This window comes from Panthera pardus, unplaced genomic scaffold (assembly GCF_024362965.1).
Source record: "Panthera pardus isolate Hobbes unplaced genomic scaffold, ASM2436296v1 HiC_scaffold_17, whole genome shotgun sequence".
Classification (NCBI taxonomy): domain Eukaryota; kingdom Metazoa; phylum Chordata; class Mammalia; order Carnivora; family Felidae; genus Panthera; species Panthera pardus.
In genome coordinates this window covers 53,012,326-53,036,639 of record NW_026526732.1, presented here as the reverse complement: position 1 = coordinate 53,036,639, position 24,314 = coordinate 53,012,326, and the positions used below count along the sequence as shown (strand labels likewise).

At 40.8% G+C, this 24,314-nt stretch overlaps 1 protein-coding gene across 5 annotated transcripts in view; it reads left to right on the top strand.

Moving 5' to 3' along the window:
- Positions 1 to 24,314, top strand: part of CCDC162P (uncharacterized) — a 176,946-nt gene that overhangs the window by 120,361 nt on the left and 32,271 nt on the right. For 3 of the 5 annotated variants that reach the window (XM_053904589.1, XM_053904587.1, XM_053904588.1), the window contains 6 exons: positions 1,080 to 1,233; positions 3,606 to 3,701; positions 4,988 to 5,158; positions 17,048 to 17,277; positions 18,427 to 18,565; positions 20,013 to 20,133. In XM_053904589.1, coding sequence (XP_053760564.1) covers positions 1,080 to 1,233; positions 3,606 to 3,701; positions 4,988 to 5,158; positions 17,048 to 17,277; positions 18,427 to 18,565; positions 20,013 to 20,133 — 911 coding nt within the window. The remainder of the gene's footprint in view (positions 1 to 1,079; positions 1,234 to 3,605; positions 3,702 to 4,987; positions 5,159 to 17,047; positions 17,278 to 18,426; positions 18,566 to 20,012; positions 20,134 to 24,314) is intronic. The other 2 variants (XM_053904591.1, XM_053904590.1) reach the window with 1 other exon arrangement.

The following is a 24,314-nucleotide window of genomic DNA, read 5'->3' as shown; positions in this document are numbered from 1 at the left end:
TGATATGCAAAACCAAGTTTTATTCAAAACAAAACAAAAATCTTCCTCTCTCAAACCCCAAAGTTTTATTATTTAATTTAAAATTTGGTTTGCAGGGGCACCTGGGTGGCTCAGTCGGTTAAGTGACCAACTTGGGCTCAGGTCATGATCTCATGGTTTGTGAGTTCAAGCTCCACATTGGGGTCTGTGCTGACAGTTCAGAGCCTGGAGCCTGCTTCAGATTCTGTGTCTCCCTCTCTCTCTCTCTCTGCCCCTCCCCCACTCACACTTTGTCTCTCCCTAAAAAATAAATAAAATTAAAATTTTTTTTTAAAATTTGGTTTTGCATATCAAGAATTGTCTCTGCTATTGTCTTAAAATAATTCAACAATCCATATCTTTGTTCTAGAGCTACAGCTGAGTTATCCAATGCAGTAGTCACATGTGGCTATCTAATTTAAAGTCTCAAATTGATATTGACTTAGATGAAGTAAAATTTAAAATTCAATTCCTCAAATCACAGTAGCGACATTTCAAGTGCTCAACAGTCACATGTGGCTAGTGATTACCATCCTGGACAATCAAACTCAGAACATTTCCATATTGCGGGGTGCTTGCTTGTGTAACTCAGTTGATTAAGCATACAACTCTTGGTTTTGGCTCAGGTCATGATCTCACAGTTTGTGGATTGAGCCTCGAGTTGGGCTCCACGCTAACAGCACGGTCTGCTTGGGATCCTCTCTCTCCTTCTCTTTGCCCCTCCCCTGCTCACACATGTGCTTGCACTCTCTCTCTCTCTCTCTCTCTCTCTCTCTCAAAATAAATAAATCAACTTTTTTTAAAAAAAGAACATTTCCACATTGTATAAAGTTCTATTGGACAATGCTAGTCTATAATATATCTACCTTTCCCTTTAAGGGTTGTGAATCATGAGAGTGAAGGGCAGTGTGTAAAGAAAGGAGGATGAAGGATGAGGTCATTGAGGAGGAAACCTGTGTTTATCTCAAAATATTATCTTGCTATAGTAACTTTGAAGAAAGTTTTGAGCTTCAGAAGCTTAAGTAACTGCTTTTAATGAGATTCCCTCCATGTTTTGGTAGAAGAACATTTTTGGCAACTGGAAATGCTTCTGCCTACCAGTCTGTTACAGACGGCATGTACCATGGATTGCCACCACTGAGCAACTCTCTCGTGAAGAGCATTTTTGCTTCACAGCTCAGCGTGCCTCAGCCACTAGATCCACAGAGCCTCCAGGTATGTTAAGAAGTATTTTTATACCTAGAAACAATGTTGTACGTAGGGAATTGGCACTTTGTTTCCATTTGGTTTAAATTTTGCAGGGGTTCTCCATGTTGTAGTGCTCTTTAGTCTTGCTTGGCTCCCCTTCATTGACATAGTAGAACAGCCTGGGCCCCCATAGCCAGCTGTTATTCCCAGTCAGAGTCTTTGCCTCCAAACTGCTTAACAAGCAAATGGGGGCAATACCTTATCTGCTCCCAGCTGGTAGCAAAACCAACAGTTGATCTTTTCCATTTAATAAATAATAATAGCAATTACAATACAAAAATTAGGTCAGCCGCTCAGTTTTTAATAGCCCTGGTTACAGCAGGTATTATCATATGTAATCCTGGCAATTATTATTTTCCCTAGGTACCAACAATATTACCCACCCTCTACAACTAAAGACTGTAAGGTTCTGGCAGGTCAGAGATCAGACTGCTGGGCATTCATGACAGCACTAGATCACAAACTGTATTACTTATCTATGGCTGCATAAAAAATGACCCCAAAATTTAGCAGATTAAAACAATACATATTCATCATCTCATACAGTTTCTGAGGCTCAGGAATCTGGGAGCAGTTTACTATGTAATTCTGGCTCAAGATCTCTCGCCAGTCTACTATCAGGGTATTGGCCCAGGCTGTACTCATCTCAAGGGTCTACTGGAGGAGAATCTGTTTCCAAGCCCACTCATGGGCTTTCAGGAGGCATCAGAAGATCCACTTTCAAGCTTATTCATGTGGGCTTTTCCACAGGGCTTCTTCACAGCATGGCAGATGGATTCCTCCAGAGCAAACAATTCAAAAGAGAACAAGAAACAGAACCCAAGGTGGAAGTCACAGTCTTTTTATTACCTAATTTCATAAGTGACATCCCATAATTTTTGCCATATTTTATTCATTAGAAGTGAGTCACTAATTTTAGCCCACACTCAAGGGGAGAAGAATTAAACTCCATGTTTTAAGGGAAAAGTATCAAAGAAGTTATAGACCACCTATATTTAAAGCCATCTCATGGGGCGCCTAGGTGGCTTAGTGGGTTAAGTGTCCAACTTTGGCTCAGGTCATGACCTCACAGTCTGTGAGTTCAAGCTCCAACTCGGGCTCTGTGCTGACAGCTCAGAGTCTGGAGCCTGCTTTGGTTTCTGTGTCTCCCTCTCTCTCTGTCCCTCCCCTACTCACACTCTGTCTCTGTCTCTCTCTCTCTGAAAAAAAAACATTAAAAAATATATGTATTAAAATAAATAAAATAAAACCACCTCACAAACCCAAGTCTTCTGACTCCAAAACCTCCAATGTAATTTTTTTATGTTACAAATCTAAGCCAAGTAATGCCAACACCAACCCCATGTAAGTCCTACCATTTTACCTTCCCTAGCAACAAGGCAATGACTCTTGGTCCAAACCTTGACCCTCATTTAGTCCTGGAATACAAGATTGACCATGACCATTAGTCCTGTTCCTACTGCCTTTAAATGTTGCCTGGGATTAGGTAGATGGAAGTGTCCTGGCTTCTGGCTACCTGAATCAATTCCAATTCTAGGAATTGTCCGAAGCCAGTACCAAGTCTGCAAATGTAGAATGGAGTCAGATGGATAGGTCCATTATGTCCAGGCCTGCATGTGATGCCACAACTAGTAGGGCATGCCTTGACTGTTGGACAGTGATATGGAGAAGACAGAGGCCCACATATTAACATTGTGGCATTGGCTTTGAATTGTTACCTAGAATTGGAACACAATGGTGATGAAGGAAAACATTTTAACGTTCCTTATGTCTAGAACATTTGAATAAGTTTACTTTTGTTGATTGTAACTGTGTCCCATTATTATTATGGTATTCTGGAATTTCCAAACACTGGTGCTGACTAGTTACACTGAAGTCTTAATTAAGTACCCTTCTGTTTATCCAGATTTGGGGAATAAAAAAAAAAAAAAAAAAGAATATTACTCTCTCCTCTACATCATCAGAGACTTTCTATCCAGAACTACTTCTTTTTTTTAATGTTTATTTATTTATTTTGAGAGAGAGAGAGAACACACCAGCAGGAGAGGGGCAGAGAGAGAGAGGGAGAGAGAGAATCCCAAGTAGGCTCCACTCAGTCAGCACAGAGCCCGATGTGGGGCTTGATCTCATGAACCATGAGATCATGACCTGAACCAGAATCAAGAGTCAGACACTTGACCAACGGAGCCACTTAGGTGCCCCAGTAACTATTTCTATATAATAAATAAATCATCCCACATTGTTTTGGAGTACAGACACAGAAATCCTGTTCATATAAGATATTTATTATTTGTGGACAACAGTACAACATTATCATGTTTCTCATTTGGTTCTTTTAGGCATCTGTGCTATTCCCTTGGAGAGCATTTCTAGAAGATGGAGGACTGTTTCCAGTTATGGGTAGCAGCCCAGATACCCTAGAGTATAATATGCAGGTAGGATAGTTCTTCCCACTCATGGCAGAAAGAACTGAATGCAGACTGCAAAGCAGGTTTCATTGGGTCCATAGGTCAATGGTGAATAATTTATGAGATAAGCAGGATGTTTGATTATGAAGCTGTAAATCCAATGCTACCAGGTGAGTCATGTTTTCTTATGACAGAAGAGAATCATGGTCTCAGCTGGTATGGGCCTTGGTTGTAGACTCATGACCAGTAATGACCTGGGAGAGTGACCAGCCATCTCCAGTCACTCTCTGCACCTCTTAGAGAAACACCCAGGCTGGAAGCTCAGGGGTCTGTAACTCCCGGTCTGCCTGTGAATGGTGGTAGGAAGAGAACTCTTTAAGCAGGATTCATAAGGAGAATTTCTTTCTTTCTTTTTTTTTTTTTTTTAAATTAATTTTTTAAATGTTTATTTATTTTTCAGACAGAACACGAATGGGGGAGGGTCAGAGAGAGAGGGAGACACAGAATCCGAAGCAGGCTCCAGGCTCCGAGCTGTCAGCACAGAGCCGGACGTGGGGCTTGAACTCATGGACTGTGAGATCATGACCTGAGCCGAAGTCGGACACCTAACCGACTAAGCCACTCAGGTGCCCCGGGAGAATTTCTTTCAATTATGTGTTTCCTCCCTGATTACCTAAGCAAATATTGTGTTTTCATTTTTAAAAATAGAAAATATGGAAAAGTATTAAACATGAAAATCAATCATAAATTTGCTCCGAAATAATACAGAAGTGGAGAGTGATGAAGATAGGGGCAGGATTGGCCACAGGCTGATGGTTCTTAGGGCTGGGTGGTGGGAACTCTACTGTTTACTTCTGTATAGGCTCAAAATTAAAAAGGTTTGGGTGTTTTAAAGTAACATAGTAAGAATGGTTAAAAAAAATAAATCGTATTTCCCCCAGTAGGAGACAATCACCGTTCACATTTTGGTTTATTTTTTCTAGTACTTTCCCTATGCATACATGTGTCTCTATCTGTACTTTCAAAAGAAAATTGATATCACACTATGCATTCACCATATACAAATACCACTCACTGTAAAGTGCTGGGAAATGGACTTCCATACAAGGCCAAAAGTCTGATATGTTCAAGGAGGACTTTCGGCTAGAAATGTTACTCTGATTTTTACAGATTTTTCTAATAGTGGAGAGGGTGGGGTTTGTAAACACAATTATTCCTAGTTTTCTCCCCCCAAATCATGTATAAGGGATACATAGAAATCTTCAAGATGGGTGTTTTGTTTCATTTTGTTCTTTGTTTTGTTTTGTTTTTAGCTGTGCCTCTGTAGGCTGAGTGACCATGATCTGAAGGTGGCTCATGGAGAGCTGGTGGGCATGCAGCTGCTTTTGGAAGATGTGCTTCTGAGCAACTATCATATGATCATGGAGGATCATGGAGGATCCCCCCAGCAAGACACACTGGACAAAAACACACAGGTACTCTTGGTGAGCAGTCTTCCTAATTGGCCAGTGCTGTAGTGTACTGAAGGACCTTCCTCCCCCTTTGTCTGACAGCCTCTTCCAGTGCGTCCCAAGACTGGGCTAATGCCACATGGGAGCAGCGGATTCATTTCTTTTCGTTTTAAAAACAGAACAAAGGTTGTAAGAGGTCCATTGAAATCAAACGGGACAAATAATCCAACTGGCTGGGTTTCCTTGTGAGTCATACACATTTAGGACTGGAGTTGGGAGGACTGGAGGGGTAGGTCAGAGGCCCTGGGTGAACATCTGCACCCCGGGCTCTCATCTTCGTTACTCAGCTAGCCTTATGGACTCCTAGGTGAGCACTCCATCCTCTGGACTTATCCCTGGAGCTCTAAGGCAGCAAGAGCCCCTGGCCCACTTGGTGTCATAACTGGAACCAATTCTGCACATACGTGGGAACCAGACAGAGACTTGTCTGGACACAGGGTGAGCTAGCTGGTGCTCCCATTTAAAGAGCCTCCTTTTGAGAGCCCAACTTTCTGAGAGATGTCTGCAGCAGCCATCTCCATTTCCTCACCTTCAACCCACTCCTCAGAAACTGTGCTTTGTCACCACTGAGACCACCCTTATCAAAAGCACCATGGTCCTTGTCACTAAATCCCCTGGATACTTTTCAGTGCCCCTCCAACCTGACCCTTGTCAGCATTTGACACAGTGTATCCTTCTTGCAGCCTCCCTGCTGCTGGCTCCCAAAGCACAGCTCCCTTCCTCCTTTTCCTCTGGCATCGGTAGCCATGCCTTCTCAGACTTCCCCATAGACTCTCTCCTGCCTCCTGCCTCCCTTCTTCCTCTGCCAGTCCTCAAAGTACTGTTTTTTCGGGTTCTGTCCTGCTACTACCACCAGCAGGGCTGCATTTTGACTTCCACAACGCTAGCCACTTCTGTCTTTGTAGGCCCTTTCCTCCATAAGAAAGCATTAAAAGTTATAGTTTACAACTGTGTTAATATACAAAAATTAATATCATATATTAAAACACTTTATTCAGCCTCAGTATCCTTTTCCTCTGATTTTAAAAGAAATTAAGGGGTGTCTGGTTAGCTCAGTTGGTTGAACATCCAACTCTTGATTTCGGCTCAGGTCATGATCCCAGGTTCGTGGGATTGAGCCCCACATCAAGCTGCATGCCCAGCGTGAAGCCTGCTTAGGATTCTCTCTCTCTCTCTCTCTCTCTCTCTCTCTCTCTCTCCCCCCCCCCCCGCCCTTCTCCCTCACTCACACTCTCTCTATATAAAATTTAAAAATATAAGAAAGAAATTAAAACATTCTGTGGGCCCTGGGCACTGTGCCTTCTGTGTCTAATCAAGAAGTTTCCCCTGAATGCTATTAATACTACTGTTGGCTATGACTGAGATCTTTTCAGAATGCTTTAGTAATTATTAGCTTCTTTAATCTTCCCAGTAATTCCATGAAATAGATGCTTTAATTATTCTCATTTAATACTGAAGCTCAGAAAGGTTAAATGATGTGCCCGAAGTCACATGCCTATTGAGGCAGGAAACCCACATTCCAACTTGACAGTCTGCCCTGGAGCTTCCTTCTACTCTTATCTGCTACGTTGTTCCACTCCACAGCCACTCCCTAGGCACGCTCATCTGCTGATGACTTTCCTGGCTATAACTCATGCAATGACCATCTACCTGTCTTGTCCGAATCTCAATCCTGTCAGATTCATGCGTTCAACTTCCTTGTTCCATCCCAGATACACTGTGTCCCCAGGTGAGCTTGTTTCACAGCCCAAAACTTGCTCCTCTTTCCATATTCCCTCTCAGTTAACCACCACCTGCCCAACTGCCCAAGCCAAAAAATCTGGATGCTCATCTTTGACTTCTATCAAACCCCATAATCAGACACTGAGTTTTACTATCCTGTTATTTTAATATCTCTCAAGTTTGTCTCCTATTCCCCATCTTCCATCACCACCCCCAAATCAGCATCATCTCCTACTATTAGGCTATGTGCATAACCTCTAATTAGATTCTTATATTCACTCTTGCCTTCTTCCAGCCATTCACCAGGATTATTTTATTTTATTTTATTTTATTTTATTTTATTTTATTTTATTTTATTTTTATTTTATTTTTTAAGTTTATTTTTATTCTGAGAGAAAGAGACAGAAAGTGGGGAAGCGCAGAGAGAAAAGGAGAGATAATGCCAAGCAGGCTCTGCACTGACAGTGTGGAGCCTGATGTGGGGCTTGAACTCACAAACCATGGGATCATGACTTGAGCCGAAATCAAGAGTCTGACGCTTAACCGACTGAGGCACCCAGGCACCCCTTACCAGAGTAATATTTTAAAATGCAAACCTGATTATGTCCCTTCCCTCTTACAGCCCTTCAGTGTCCTCCATATGTCCTTAGAATAGGATCCAAATGCCTTAACCAGCCCTTTACTACCTAGCTCCTGCTGATATTTCTACCCTCAACTTCTTTCATTTTATCAAATGTACCGTGCTTTCTTTCCTCAGTAACTTTGTGCAAGCTAACCCCTCTGGTGGAAAAGTTCCTTCTCCTACCTCTCTATGTCATCATCTGATTAATTCCTACTTATCCTTCAGGTTTCAACTTCCACGTCACTCTTTCCGAAGCTTTTTCTGATTTTCCACCTTTGAGGTGATGCCCTCTTGTGCCAATTAGGGTGCACCTGCTATAAGTAACAGGTTGTCCTACTAGCCATGAATTAAATTAGCAAAAGGTATTAATCTTGCAAAGCAAGTCCTTAGACTTGCCTCTTAATGAGGCAGTTTGGGTTGGTGCAGTCACTCAGGTTGGTTTATGCTCCCACTCTGCCATTATGGGTATGTCAGCAAAATGTCTCCTTCATCCATGTAAGATGAAAACAGGAGCAAAAAAAGCTTTCTCCTAAAGGGCTTTATCTTTTTACCAAGAAAATCCTCTCCAGAGCCTTCTAATAACCTTGTAATAGATTTTCCTTGTGTCTTACTGGCTACAATTGAGTCACCAGTCTACTTCAGGAAAATTCGTGGAAAAGGAAGAGTGTTTAGATGTGCCATCTAAATTCCACAACAGAATTAGATGTTTCACTCAGATGGAGCATTTGCAAAGCAAGCATTGGCACCAAGTAGTACCAAGATCAAGAAGCATGTTGGGCCTTTGGGCCCTCTGTTGACTATTTCTTAGTCCTGTTTTTGATGGATTGCCATCCTTCCCTGACACCCCCACTGTCCCCCACCTTTGTTCTTTACCTTGTCTCCTGTTCCTTCTTCCATCCTTTAAAACACTTAGGAAGAGAAGACTTCTCTTAATATGAATATATTAACAAGGGAAGTTTGCTTTAAAGTTATGGTTTATTTTAACTAGTTTAATGATATGATTTATTTTATTTAAGAGTATTTAATATTCATAGATAACAGGAGGCAATGGAATATATACTGCCTGTGAGATAGGACCCTGGGTCTCCTGGCCCCGCTGTGCAACCCGTGCTGTGATCTCTTAGACCTCAGTCTCTAAAATGGAAGTCATGGGCCTTTAAAACTGTGGTTCCAGGAGCCCTGGGTTCCTCAAAGGCAAGTTGGAGGTTTTTTGTGTATTTTTTATTTATAATGCCTTTTTAAATTGAGATGTAACTGACATACAATACTATATTAGTGTCTGGTGTATGCATTGCAATGATCATCACAATAAGTCTAGTTACCATCTGTCACTATACAAAGTTAATACAATATTATTGACTGTATTCCCCATACTAGACATTATATCCCCATGATTTTTTTTTTAATTTTATGACTGGAAGTTTGCACTTCTTGATCCCCTTTACTCATTTAGTCCCCCAAACCTCCTCTCCTCTGGCAACCACCAATCTGTTCTCTGTCTCTATGAGTCTTGGTTTTGTTTTGTTTTTTAGATTCCACATATAAATCAAAGCATGCAGCATTTGTCTCTGACTTATTTCACTTAACATTATACCCTCAAGATCCATCCATATTGTCACAAATGGCAAGATTTGATTCCTTTTTATGGCTGAGTAATATTTCTATGTGTGTGTGTAACCACATCTTCTTTATCTGGTCATCCATCAATGAACACTTAGGTTGTTTCTCTGTACCTTGCCTATTGTAAATAATGGTACAGTGAACATGAGATGAATATATCTTTTCAAATTAGTGTTTTCATTTTCTTCAGGTAGATACCCAGTAGTAGAATTGCTGGATCATATGGCAATTCTATTTTTAAGAGGAACCTCCATACTCTTTTCCATAGTGGCTGCACCAGTTTACATTTCCACCAACTATGCACAAGCGTTCTCTTTTTACCATATCCTTGCCAATACTTGTGATTTTTTTGTCTTTTTGATAATAGTTATTCTGACAGGTGTACAGTGATATTTCATTCTGGTTTTTATTTGCATTTCTCTGGTGCTTAGTGATGTTAAGCATTTTTTCATATGCCTATTGGCCATCTGTATGTTTTCTTTGGAAAAACACCTGTTCAGATCCTCTGACCAATTTTTAACATGATTTTTCTGTTTTTGTTTTTTTTTTTATTATTAAGCTGTATTACTTCTTCATGTATTTTGGCTATTAACTCCTATTATGTATGTGATTTGTAAATATTTTTTTCCCATTCAGTAGATTACATTTTTGTTTTATTATGGCTTCCTTCACTGTGCAGTAGCTTTTTAGTTTGATGTAGTCCACTTGTTTACGTTTTTCCCCACCTGTTTACTTTTACTTTTATTTACCTTGCTTTTTCTCTTGCCTTTGGAGTTAGATCCAAAAAATATCACTAAGACCAATGTTTTGGGTTTTTTTTTTAAACCTTTATTTATTTTTGAGAGAGAGAGACAGTGCAAGCAGGGAAGGGACAGAGAGAGAGGGAGACACAGAATCTGAAACAGGCTTCAGACTCTGCACTGTCAGCATAGAGCCCGATGTGGGGCTTGAACCCATGAACAGTCAGTTCATGACCTGAGCCGAAGTCAGAACCTTAACTGACTGAGCCACCCAGATGCCCCTTACTAAGACCAATGTTAAGGATCTTACTGCCTATGTTTTCTTCTAGGAGTTTTAAGTTTCAGGTCTTATATTCAAGTCTTTCATACATTTTGAGTTTATTTTTTATATGGTGCGAGATAGTGGTCTGTTTTAATTTTCACATGCAGTTGTCCAGTTTTCCCAATACCATTTATTGAAGAGACAGTCCTTTCCCCATTCTATATTCTTACCTACTTTGTCACAAATTAATTGATCATATATACATGGATTTATTTTGGGGCTCTCTGTTCTGTTCCATTGACCTATGTGTTTATATTTATGCCAATACCATGCTATTTGATTATTACAGCTTTGTAGTGTAGTTTGAAATCAAGGAGCATGATACCTCCTCTAGCTTTGTTTTTCTCAAGATTGTTTTGGTCTTAAGGTGCTTAGGTGGCTCAGCAGGTGAAGGCTCTGACTCTTGATTCCAGCTCAGGTCATGATTTCACGGTCGTGAGATTGAGCCCTGAATTGGGCTCTATGCTGGGTATGGAGCCTTCTTAAGATTCTCTCTCTCTCTCTCTCTCTCTCTCTCACTCTCTCTCTCCCCATCTGTCCTTTCCCCTACTCTCTCTCTCTCTCAAAAAAAAAAAAAAAAAAAACAACTACAAGATTACTTTGGTTATTTGGGGGTCCTTTGTGGTTCCATATAAATTTTAGAATTATTTGTTCTAGTTCTGTGAAAAATGCCATTGGATTTTGATAGAGATTGCATGAATCTGTAGATTGCTTTGTGTAGTATGAATATTTTAACAATACTAATTCTTCTAATCTATGAGCATGGAATATCTTTCCACTTATCAGTGTCTTCCTGAATTTCTTTTAACAACAACTTATAGTTTTCAGTGTACAGGTCTTTCACCTCCTCAGTTAGGTTTATTCTTCAGTATTCTTTTTGGTGTAATTGTAATCTCAATTTCTCATTCTGATAGTTTGTTATTAATGTATAAAAATGGAACAGATTTTTGTATATTAATTTGGTACCCTGAAACTTCACTAGATTCATTTATTCCAATGTTCTTTTGTGGAATCTTTAGGGTTTTCAACATATAGTATCATGTCATCTGCAAACAGTGATAGTTTTACTTCTTCTTTTCCAACTTGTATGCCTTTATTTCTTTTTTTTCTTGCCTAATTGCTCTGGCTAGGACTTCTAATGCTATAATGAATAAAAGTGGGGAAGGTGGGCATCCTTGTCTTGTTCCTGATATTAAAGGAAAAACTTTCATCTTCTCACCATTGAGTATATTAGCTAGGGGTTTGTCATATATGGCCTTTATTACATTGACAAGCATTTCCTCTCTACCTACTTTGTGGAGAGTTTTATCATAAATGGATGAGAGTTTTTTCAAATATTTTTTCTGCGTCTGTTGAGATGATCATGATTTTTATCTCCATTTTATTAATGTGGTGTATCATGTTGATTGATTTGTGGATGTTGAATTATGCTTGCATTCCTGAAATAAATCCCATTTTATCATGGTGTATGATCCTTTTAATGTATTGTTTAATTTGGTTTGATAATATTTTGTTGAGGATTTTTGTATCTGTGTTAATCAGGGATATTGGCCTGTAATGATTTTTGGAAGGGGTGATGTCCTTGTCTGTTTTTGGTATCAGGTAATGCTGGCCTCATAAAATGTGTTTGGAAACATTCCCTCCTCTTTAATATTTTAGAAGTGTTTGAGAAGGATAGATATTAAATCTTCTTTGAATGTTTGGTAGTATTCACCAGCTGTCTGGTCTTGGACTTTTCTTTGTTTGGAGGTTTTTTGTTTTTTGTTTTTTGTTTTTTTTTTTTTAATTTTTCTTAACGTTTATTAATTTTTGAGAGAGAGAGAGAGACAGACAGAGCATGAACGGGGGAGGGTCAGAGAGAGGGAGACACAGAATCCGAAACAGGCTCCAGGCTCCGAGCTGTCAGCACAGAGCCCGACGCGGGGCTCGAACTCACGGACTGTGAGACCATGACCTGAGCCGAAGTCGGACGCCCAACCGACTGAGCCACCCAGGCGCCCCTGTTTGGAGGTTTTTGATTACTGATTTAATCTCCTTACTGGTAATTGGTCTATTTTGATTTTTTTGTTTTTTGTTTTTTTTATGATTCAGTTTTTGAAGATTGTAAATTTGTAGGCACTTGTTTATTTCTTCTAGGTTGTACAATTTATTTGTGTATAATTGTTAATAATTGTCTCTATGATACTTCGTATGTCTGTGGTATCAGTTGTAACTTCTGATTTTTATTTCTGATTTTATTTCTTTAAGCCCTCTCTTTTTTTTCTTGGTGAGTCTAGCTAAGGGTTTGTCAATTTTGTTTATCTTTTCAAAGAACCACCTCTTTATTTTATTGATTTTTAAAATTATCTTTTTAGTCTTGATTTCATTTATTTCTGCTCTGATTTTTATTATTTCTTCCTTTTACTAACTTGGGCTTTCTTTCTATCACTTAAGACCAATGTATCCTTATTGATTTTTCTGTCTGAATGATCTATCAATTGATGTAAGTGGGATGTCAAAGTCCCCTACCATTATTGTACTGCTGTCAATTTCTCCCTTTAGGTCTCTTAATATTTATTTTATATTTTTGGTGCTTTACATTGGATGAATATATATTTAGAAATGCTTTTCCTTTATTATAGTCTTTGCTTTAAAGTCTATTTTGTTTAAAGCTACACCAGCTTTTTTTTTTTTTTCATCTCCATTTGCATGGAATAACCTTTTTCCATCCCTTCACTTTCAGTCAGTGTGTGTCCTTACTTATGAAGTGAGTCTCTTATAGGTAGTATATAAATATGCCTTGATTTTCTGTCTATTCAACCACTGTATGTTTTTTTATTAGAGAATTTAGCCTATTTACATTTATTTTAATTATTGATGGTATGTACTTATTGCCATTTTGTTACTTGTTGAGTGGCTGTTTTTGTAGTTCCTTTCTGTTCCTTCCTTTTTTTCTTTCTTTCTTCCCTTCTGGTTTGATGACTTTCTTCAGTGTTATGTTTAGTTTCCTTTGTCATCTTCTTTTATGTAGTTAATACGAGTTTTTGCTACACAGTTATTTTGAGGCTTGCATATATCATCCTATGTATATAACTATCAATTTTAAGTTGATAGCAACTTAAATTTGAACATGTTCTAAACTCTATGTTTTTATTACCACACCCCTTCACATTTTATGTTTTTGATATCATATTTTACATATTTTTATTTTATGTATCTCTTAACTAATCATTGTAGTTTTAGTTAATTTTACTTTTGTCTTTTATTTTTTTTTTATTTTTTTTTTACTTTTGTCTTTTAACCTCCATAGTAGCTTTATAAGTGATTAACTCATTATCTTTACTATACATTCACCTTTTCCAGTGATATTTTTACTTTTGTATGTATATTTGTTATTAATTAGTGACATCTCTTTTCTGCTTAAAGAAGTCCATTTAACATTCCTTGTAAGGCCAGTTTAGGAATGATGAACTCCTTTAGCTTTTGCCTGAAAAATTCTCTCTTCTTCAATTCTGAATGATAACCATTAGGTAGAGTATTCTTGGTTGGAAGTTTTTGCCTTTCAGTACTTTGAATATATCATGCCACTTTCTTCTGGCCTGCAACGTTTCTGCTGAGAAATCTGCTGATAGCCTTATGGTGTTTCTCTTGTAAATAATAATTTTTCTCTTGCTGCTTTTAAGATTCTCTCTTTAAGTTTTGACACTTTAATTAAAATGAGTTCATCTTATTTGGAACTCTCTGGTATTCCTGAACCTAGATATCTGTTTCCTTCCCTAGGTTAGGGAAGTTTTCAGTCATTATGTCTTCAAATAAGTTTTCTGCCCATTTCTCTTTCTTTTCTCTTTCTAGGACCTCTATAATGCAAATGTTATTCTGCTTGATGTTGTCTCATAGGTCTCTTAAGCTATCTTCATTTTTTAAAATTCCTTTTCCCTTTTGCAGCTCTGTCTGGGTGAATTTCATTACTTTGTATTCCAGCTTGCTGACCTGTTCATCTGCTTCATCCAGTCTGGTGTTTAACCCCTCTAGTGTATTTTTCAGTTATTATATTCTTCAGCTCTATGGACTCCTGTTTCATACTATTATATTTTCTATTTCTTTGTTGAAGTCCTTACTATGTAAATCCATTCCTCTCCCAAGTTTGGTAAGCATCCATTACCCTGAATCTTTATCAGATAGAATCCTTATCTCCATAGCATTATGACCTCTTTCTGAGGTTTTATCCTATTCTTTCATTTGGAACATATTTTTCTGTTTCCTCACTTTGCTTGACTCTCTGTGTTTGTTTCTATATATTAGGCCAGACAGTTACCTCTCTCAGCCTTGGCATGCTCTTGTGCAGTTGATGAAAGTTCTCATTCAACCTTGCCCTAGCTCTTGGTTGTTTCTTGCGACTTTGTGATTGTTGGATCAACTTGATTTATTATTGATAATGTCCTTATGGTCGAGATGTACCAGAGCCTGTCAGTGTTCTAAGGGGAGGAATTTCATTTAGCACCAAGTTTCAGGCTAATCGAAAGTCAGACCCTCAGGTAGCAGCTTTTAAAATATGCAAAATATAGTCTTGTGGGGCCACAGTCATAATCCCTGCTGCCTCCAAACCAAAAGATCTGAAGGTGTCCTTGGGTGACAGTTGCAAAATGTGGGACTCTAGACAAGTATATAAACTCCTTTCTGTGAGGTCTTATTGAGCTGTATCAAGGTGAAGGGGGTGCACAAGGATGGTGTCTTCCTGCTTATGTTCCCTGGGAGCACTTCTGTAGCCTCTAGATGTATGGAAAACTTGAAGCCTGTTCCTCAGCCTGAAGCCCCAGGATAAGTAAATGGGCTTTTGTCACAGGAAGGCAAGGTTGTGTCTCAGTTGGCTGTCTGAAGTGCCCTGGAGTGGTGGCCTGCCAAGTACTGTCTTTCTGATTCTTATATTCCCTTGGAGCTCAGGAATGTCAGCCCCCTTGGCCGTGAGGGCCAGGCAGTCAAGGAGCATCCTCTGTATGGATTGCACATATCCACTGGCTTAACTAAGCAGCTAGAGAGTGTAGGGGGTGGGGCACACTCTCCAGCTTAGAAAGGCAGCAGGAAAGGGTCTTGACTGCATGTGCCCAGGGGTTTTAGGAATGCAGCAGGAGAGTGCCTTGTCTGGGTGCATATTCTGGCTTTAGGCTCAGAGCAGAAAAATGCCAGGACTGCTCACAGTTGCCAGCCCCAACCAGTGAGTGGGGGAGTGTTGCAACCACCTGTGCTCACCAACCAGCTTTAGTTCGGGAGTGGGAGACTGCTGCTACTGCTTGCTCTTGCCTGCCCCAGCTGGGGAGCAGGGAAGTGTTGGCACTGATGCCTGCTCTGGCTTCAGCAAGGCAAAGGGGATAGTGCCACAGTCCATCGCCCCGCTTGTCTTAGCAAGGTGGTGGCGGAGAGGATTTTGCATCTGAGTTCACCCACCTGTGCTAGCAGGATAGGTGGAGGGTGAAATATTGGCATCTGCCAGTGGCATCCTTCATCTCTGGGGAAAGTCCAACTGCCCCTGCTTCTCCAGCAGATGCTTTTAGATCAGCAAATAAATCGCCTTCACATATAGTCTAGGCGCTTTTTAAACTGGCATTTTTTAACTGGGTCTTTGGGTGAAACTGCACACAAGCCCTTTAAAAGGAGCATCCTGGGGCTTTTTGAGCAGAGGGGGCCAATTACATGGCCTCTACGCTGCCCCCTCCCAGTCACCATGTTCAGCCTTGGTCTGTTGAATATTTTTGGCCACTGCATAAGATGTCATTTGGTGAAAATTTTCTGAGGATAAAGCAAATCTGAAAGTGCCTGGGTTAGCTTGCTGTTGAGTAGGTAGGTCACTTGAGGGGTTGTCAGCTGTGTGCAGGAGCTGCTGGCTGTCCCCTGGGTCTGGCTGGCCAACTCTGCCTCTGACCAAGCCTCTTTCTGGCAGCCATGCCTTTCTTTAGATATGTTACTAGTACTGATCTGGGATCCAGTTACACTGGGTGGTGGTTCTTCCAGTTCTGAGCCAAGAAACTTGAGCATCTGAGGTGCTGTTACCTGAATGTTCTCTGAGGCCCTTCTTGTCATAACATTATGATCCAGGTTTGCCACCTTTTCTGCAAAGGAATATTCCTTTTCCTGTGACTGAGACACTGTTATCAGGCTGAGGTTCCTGGACACAGGTCCCCATTTTGTCTGTCACTCTCTGGGTGACCCTGGACCTCACACCACTGGCTGCCAGAGAGGGGACCTGAAAACCTTGTTCCCTCTAATCCTCCAGGGCTCATAGCAGTCCCTCAACAAACACTTAAGGAAAGCACCAATGAATAAATGAACAAATAATCCTAAAGTATAATTGCCTAGTGAATAATAAATTCAAATTAAGAGACATGTGAACTTTTAAAGGATGAGAGAAGGAATAGGAGATAAGGTAAATTTAAGTTTCCATTTCTTCACCCACAAGATGACTAAAACCCCTAATTTAAGGTTTTATTACAGCTCCACCGTGATGGGGAATTAAATCTCAAGTGTGTTGAAGGGCACTTTCCAGAATGCAGAGGCTGAACATGAAAGGCTCCGTTTTTCAAAGGCAGATAAAATGTTAGTACCCAAGTAAAGAGTTTTTAAAATGAGTGGTTCAAGACCCAAGCAGGAAGCTGAAATGGAGACATTTCCCTCTTTTCTGTATACTGTCTATTTAGGAAGAATGTTTACTCTCTCTAAGCTTTAAATGTGCTATAGGCCTGCAAACCATTCCTCCTGGGGAGAATAGGCCTTCTCCAAAATGTTCATTCTGCATGGGCTGCATGTAAAATGTCATCGCATATTGACCTATGATCAATAAAGAAGAATTTCTATAATGCTTTCAGCCAGATTTGTCCAGAGTGCCAGGATTCAGAAGTCAGTTCCAAAGCAGCCCCAAGATCTCCGAGCTGCTGAGGGGCCCATGCAATACGATGATGTCTCTTGCTTTCCTGAGATCATTTCTGGTGCTGTGGAAGCAGCTGGAAGTGCTGAAGGACCACTGGGGCCAGCTCAAACTGCAAGGCCAGGACGGCAGTTCTGTCTCCCTCCACAACCAGTTCTCAGAACTCTACGGGTAAGTGTTGCTAAGGTGGAAATTCTCGTGGACGAGTGGAATCTGAGGCTTGGCACATTCCTGCCCCTTGCTCTGAGGGAGAGATTTGGTCCATGAATTCTGGTATGCCCAGCCCCACCGAGCTCAGAGGAAGCTGGGCAATATGTCTCTATAAAAAGTGCTTTACAGGAAAAGCTGGGTTCTACTGAATTCAGAGACAGTGCTGGGTTCCACTAAGCAATACTGTACATCATTTACCCAGAGTTCTGTCCCTGGGAACTTGTGCTTCTCAAGTGTTCCCATGGTGCTGACTCTAAGCTTTTTTAGTTCATAGGATCCCAGCAAGCACTGGGTAGGGAGATGCTGCTGCTGTGAACTCTTCCCTACTTTCTACCCCATTAGACCCAAGTGCTGAGTCTCTGAGAGTTTCACCCACTACAGCCAGAGGTATAATATGGTGCAACATGAGATCTTAGGTCTGTGGGATGGTAGGGTGTTTTCACACTTCAGGCTCTGGCTGGGATGAATTAGCTGTCAGAAAAGATATGTTGCCTCTTCCATGTGTCTGTTATCAAACAAGCATTTACCATCCTTGGACCTTACTGGGCATAAGAAGATTCTCTTTGGTGCCATAGTCCTTGTGGTCTATTTTATGAATTATCACAGTCAGCTTTCCTGGTAACTAGGGAATGAGAAAACTTGTCAATTTTTTTTAAAGTTTATTAATTCATTTTTAGAGATAGCACAAGTAGGGGGAGGGGCAGGGAGAGAGAGAGAGAAAAAGAGAGAATCCCAAGCAGCCTCTGCACTGTCAGTGCAGAGCCTGATGCAGAGCTTGAACTCACAGACCATGAGATCTTGACCTGAGCTGAAATCAAGAGTTGGCTGCTTAACCGACTGAGCCACCCAGGTGCCCCAAAACTTGTCAATATTTTGAAGACTAAATGAAGACAAAAATTAAATGTGCCCAGTGGGAAAAGGCCTAGGATTTAATATTGACTAAGGGTGCAACAACTATAGTGAATTTAGATGTCGATGTGAGTATCTAAAATGGGTTGGGAGGTTTATACATGATGATAGGAGACAGAACATGAATGAAAATAATTGTCAGAGAATATGAATGAGAAAAAATATGTTTGTTTACTAATTTTGGTCTCTCTTCTTTAATAGAACTGACATCCTCTACCCCAGCATGAAAGCTATAGCTAGGCGGATGGGGAAAGAAGATGAATTTGAAGATCTCATAATAAGTAGTCAGTCTATTCTTCCCCCTAAAGGAGCTTCAGAAATTGAAATAAAAATTCAACAGGTATGCAAGAGCCATTTTGAATTTGACTTTGAAAATTTGCTTTATGGCATAAGCATGTAATACTACAGATACACCCAAGTGGTTTTTTTTCTAAGACATTAAGTGTAGATTGTAGGTGTGTAAATCACTGAACAGGCTCAGAAGGAACTAAGTACCTAAAGGCATGTAGGGCTTTGATTAAGCAAATAACTATCCCTAATGTTCCCATTTTGTAAGTCTGAATCTTCATATTTTGATTTTCCTCAAATTAAGGTGGACTACCACACAAAAAAAGACCGTGATAGAGAACATAACCACTAGCATCTTAAACATAAAATCTAGGGGTACCTGCGTGGTTCAGTTGGTTGAGCATCTGACTCTTGATCTCAACTCAGATCATGATCTCACAGTTCATGAGTTCAAGCCCAACGTGGGGCTCTGCTCTGACAGGGCAGAGCCTGCTTAGGATTCTCTCTCTCACTCTCTCTCTGCCCCTCCCCCACTCGCACTGTCTCTGTCTCTCTCAAAATAAATAAATAAACTGAAAAAAAAAACATAAAATCTGGCACACAATTATCTGCCCCCCACACACACCCATGGCAATGGAATGTATTTAAAATAGCTCCTGTGATTTTTTTTTTTTCTGAGAGTAAGACCACGCAACTTATGCACTAATCCATTTGGTATATGCTAGATGATCTATGTGAGAGACTCTTTTCCCAAGTGTTTGTTTACCTTTGTCCTAGGACATAGACCCAATGTGGCTGTGCTCACTGTCACAGGCAAACAAAACCTCTAGCTGTTTCAGTGTCAATGCAGAGATTCACGTCCCCTGAACACCAAGGAGAATTCAGCTCCCCCGCCTCCAACATACACACATCCCAGTCCCGAATCCCCTTGCTTACCCTTCTGAATCCTGGTTCTCTCTAGTACCTGGGGTCCTCTGACAGGGAGAAATGTGGGCCCAACAAGCATAATGGATAAAGTAAGAGTTCATGGTTATTGGGAAAATTTTCTATTGGTCATATTTAGAATTTTAATCTTCTCATGAAATCCCTCTTGATATCTAAATCAAGTTTCAGGCCCAGGGGTTTCTCTTGTAATAACAGCTCATGAAATTCCTGGCCACATTTAGAGACCCCCAAACACATGAGGTCACCTCAGACATTGAGCACTTTGCAATTTAGCAGAACTTGGTTTAAAAAAATAAAATAAAATAATAAAAATAAATAAATAAAAGGTTATGTTTTATCAGTGGGGATGTGGACCAGGAAAAGATGCTGATCCCCAAAGAGGTATATCTACGGTCGCAGAAGTACTTAGAAACCCAAGAAAGGAACCCTTTCGTCTTCCCCGGGAGAGAGTAGCTAAGGGACAGCACCTAATCCCAGACCCTTTTGCAGGAATGTGACTTGGGAGCTCAGAGTATAAGCTGAGTGTAGAAAGTGACTCAAACTTCTTACTCTAGCTTCAGAAGCTTCTGGAAAATCTTGAAATTCATATGATCCAGGAAGTATTAAGAAAAGTTAAGAGAGAAAGAGCACTGGTTGTATCAGAAAAGTCCAAGGACCAGGGTACTCTCCCTACAGGTAAAGTATGTTTATTTTATTACTTTACAAAATAGCATTTATTGGTTTTTTCCTAATTATGAAAGCAATCCATGTGTCATTTTCATGGTAAAGAGGTACTACAATGTCCAAACAATGATATAAAAATTACTTTTTAATAACTTGGCCCAGAGAGAACTATTAACATTTTGACATATTTCCTTCCACTTAAAATCTTTTAAATAGAAAACATTTGTTAAGTTCAGTTTCAGCTCTGTTGATTAACTCATAACTGAAATAAAGTTGAAATGGGGAAAACATATAAGCTTTTCTTACTTGTAATATATTTAAGTTCACGTATGTATTATACATATATATAACATATAAATGTAAAAATCTTACAAACACATGTATTTGGGGTGGGAAGGTAATCAAAATTATTTCCTTTCATCTGAGCTCTAAAGTCAGGGTCACTTCATGGACATGTGATCAGCACACTCACACAGGATTCAGGGGTACTTGGGGCTTAATAGTCTATGGCTGCCATCTTGAAACTCTTAATTTTGACTAAGAGTTTGTGTTTTGTAAGTGGAATCCAGTGAGTCAATGGAGAATGCACCAAGACTTGGAGCCTTGCTTTACATGAAGTCCTGCTTCTTACTGCCTCCCCACCTTGCCGAATGGCTCTCAGCTACCTATTCGTCTGCTCTCTAGTACCCTGGGCACCCCTAATCTCCCCCTCACCATCCCCACTAGGCCATTGCTGCTGCCCTCCACTCCGGGGGTGGGGGGGGGTGGCGGTTGCTGAGCAGGAGGAGGATGGGGATATGTGTACCTAGTAATATCTCAATGACCCTAGTCTGGCAACATCATGGTACATCTAATGGGTGACTCAGTGGGAGCAAGCCTATTGCCTATCCTAAGATTTGTACAATATCCCAGGACAGAGGTTACAATACCCTAGGGATTGCCTGTCCACAGTGGGCCCCTGGGAAGGAAAGATGCCTGGTTCAACTTCTCCACCCCTGGCCAGGGCACAGAACCTCAGTTCAGTAGCTACACAGGCAGTCATGCTCCCAGTCACAGGGTAGAGCTCCTCGGAGTGAGTGTCTCACTCTCCTCACAAGCATTCCCATGCCTAAGGAGTACAACATTAAAAACAAATAAAAACACCATGACAGGTCAAGAAAGAGACTGCAGAAGAAAGAAAAGACTATATTTTAGTATCTATAATGGTGCTTTTCTTCCCTGCTTTTTGGAAAAGAGGCCCTGCATTTTTATTTTGCACAGCGTGCCATAGATTACGTAGCTGGTCCTGTCTGAACTGTCTACTCCTAACTCCTACTAATTCTGTAGGAAAATTCACAACATTTGAACCATGGAGGGGTTGTTTGACTAGCAAACTAAATTAGATTTTCTTCTTGAGACAAAGTCCACAGACATTATAATGTTAATTAATAACATCTGTCCTCACCTAAGACATTGTCATTTTATCAGTGCTTCGAGTAATTGAATTCTATAAACAGGGCTTTGGCAGAAGGCTATGCAGTGAGAAGGCAAGCCACTTCTTGGCTAGGGGTGTCACCAGAGAGCTGAATGTCACCAGAAAGCTGAGTGTGGTTGATCTTCATTTACAGAACATTTAACAAGACACAAAAAGCACGTGTTATTGTGCTGTGATGGCTGCTTCCAGGCAACTCCCCTCTGAGTCTTGGGAGAAAATCCACAAGTGCACAGCAGGTGCAACCATCTTCATGTTTCAGGCTGTGGTTTAATGAGACACCCAGATGGGGGGCAAGGGACAAAGCTTTTTTGCTTTGTGGCTCTGTGTGCTGCCTTGTGCAGGGTGCTGTCAGCTGTGCTTGGAAAGAGCCTCCATAAGGAGCTGGTGGGAGTTAGGCAGAGGGGCGGGGTAGAGTTTTATTTATTTATTTATTTATTTATTTATTTATTTTTTTATTATATGAAATTTATTGTCAAATTAGTTTCCATACAACACCCAGTGCTCATCCCAAAAGATGCTCTCTTCAATGCCCATCACCTACCCCCACCTCCCTCCCACCCCCCATCAACCCTCAGTTTGTTCTCAGTTTTTAAGAGTCTCTTATGCTTTTGCTCTGGGGTAGAGTTATTTTTAATGGTGCTAACATTGATATTATCAAAATTTAGGGGCTCCTGGGTGGCTCAGTCGGTTAAGTGTCCGACTTCAGCTCAGGTCATGATCTCGCGGTCCGTGAGTTCGAGCCCTGCGTCAGGCTCTGTGCTGACCGCTCAGAGCCTGGAGCCTGTTTCAGATTCTGTGTCTCCCTCTCTCTCTGACCCTCCCCCGTTCATGCTCTGTCTCTCTCTGTCTCAAAAATAAATAAACATTAATAAAAAAAAAGATATTATCAAAACTTACTTTGGCTAGAGTGTACGGGCCAATTGTAAACTCTTGTTCAGATTCTGTACTCATGTACATGTAAATGCCAATAGTGAGGGTATTTTCTTATTGTTGACTCAATATGAGTGTCCTCCTGTAGTGAGTTCCCTCAGTGCAAGTGATGGAGTCCCCACCGTATGCCCGGTGTTCTTCAGTGTAGTCTTCCTGAGACCTCTGTGGGCTAGGAAACTTCGAAGAAAGCAATAAAACCTTGGAATCTCCACCAAGAGATGCTTTTTGCTCATCTCAGCGGCAAAAAGCAGCCATAGTGGATGGGGCTTCGGACACAGGCCGCCTTTGAGGTCAAGGTTACCTTGGGGTTAGGGATTTCTACAGAGGGAGTTAGGAATGGAGACTATTGAGACCCAGGGGACATGCCAGGCTCTTGTCCTTCCCTCAGGGTCTCCTCTTTCCCTGTTGGACAACTCTGGTGTCTATGTTTGTGCCTGCCAGAAATTAGCCCTCTAATACTTCTCAATCGTTTCCCTCTTTCCCACCTTGTCTTGGAGCTTAGTCTTCTTCTAGAGCTTCTGAATGGGTTTCCAGTTTGTCAGTGAGCATCCGAAAATGCAGCAGCCACACCTGGCCCAGTGTTGGTTTGTGATAGCTGAACTAGTGCTCCCCTGGGAGCTTTAAAAAGCAGCTCCAGACAATCTTATTCAGCCTCAGGGCTTGGCTTAGCATGGAGATGGGTTCCACTGATTCAAAAAGGCTCCGCTATTCTCCATATTTAGCATTTTAGCATTCAAGTCATTTTTAATTGATTTTCTCAATTTCTCTGAACATTTATAAGGTCAGCAGTCTCCAAAGTGGAGTGCGTATATCCCAGGAGTGTGGGAAGAAAACATTAAAACTTCTAAGTAGATTAAATTCATATGTAAGAAGTCACATGTCACACTACACACTGGGGTGTCCTGAAGTGACCACTTGGAGGCAATCCACAAGCAAGCACTAAGAAATAGTAAAGACAGGGGTGCCTGGGTGGCTCAGTGAAGCGTCCAACTTCAGCTCAGGTCACGATCTCATGGTTTGTGAGTTCGAGCCCTGCGTCAGGCTCTGTGCTGACAGCTCAGAGCCTGGAGCCTGCTTCGGATTCTGTGTCTCCCTCTCTCTCTGCCCCTCCCCCACTCACACTCTGTCTCTCTCTCTCTCTCTCTCTCAAAAATAAAATAAACATTAAAAAAAACTTTTTAAAAAAGAAAAAAGTAATAGTAAAGACATTTCTAATCCTGGTACATGCTTATCTTCAGCCACAGTATGAGGTTAAAAAAGATAAGTTAACCACATCTGATAAGAAGTCAGACAAAAAATTTCAAAAGGTCAAGAAAACTCTAGGAATGTAGACTGAGCTCCATTCTCATTGTTAATGAGCCTGGCCCTGAGTACATCATACTATACAGTATTAGCCAGTGATAGTGTTGTAGGTAGTTAGAAATACACAAATATACATATGTTAACAGTGAGTGGACAAAAATGTTTTGCTTAAGGGAAGCACAATCCAAACACTTAAAAGAGGGTGGCCGAGGCCAGCATTCCCAGCAGTGTGCCCTAGAACACAAGTTCCCCAACATTCTAGGGCAGGAGTTCTCTCATGCACTTTGCACTAACAGACTCCCAGGCTGCCTGAAGCTTCCCATTCCCTTCGTAACACAAGCCGGCAAAATAGTCGTTAATCACAGTCTTTGGATTGCCTGTGTTTACCTAGCTTCACTGATCATTGTTTGCTTCAAACCGGTTTATGCCACTTTTATTTGTCATTGTGTGTGGGTAATTTAATTAAGTATTATATAAACCAATGAAA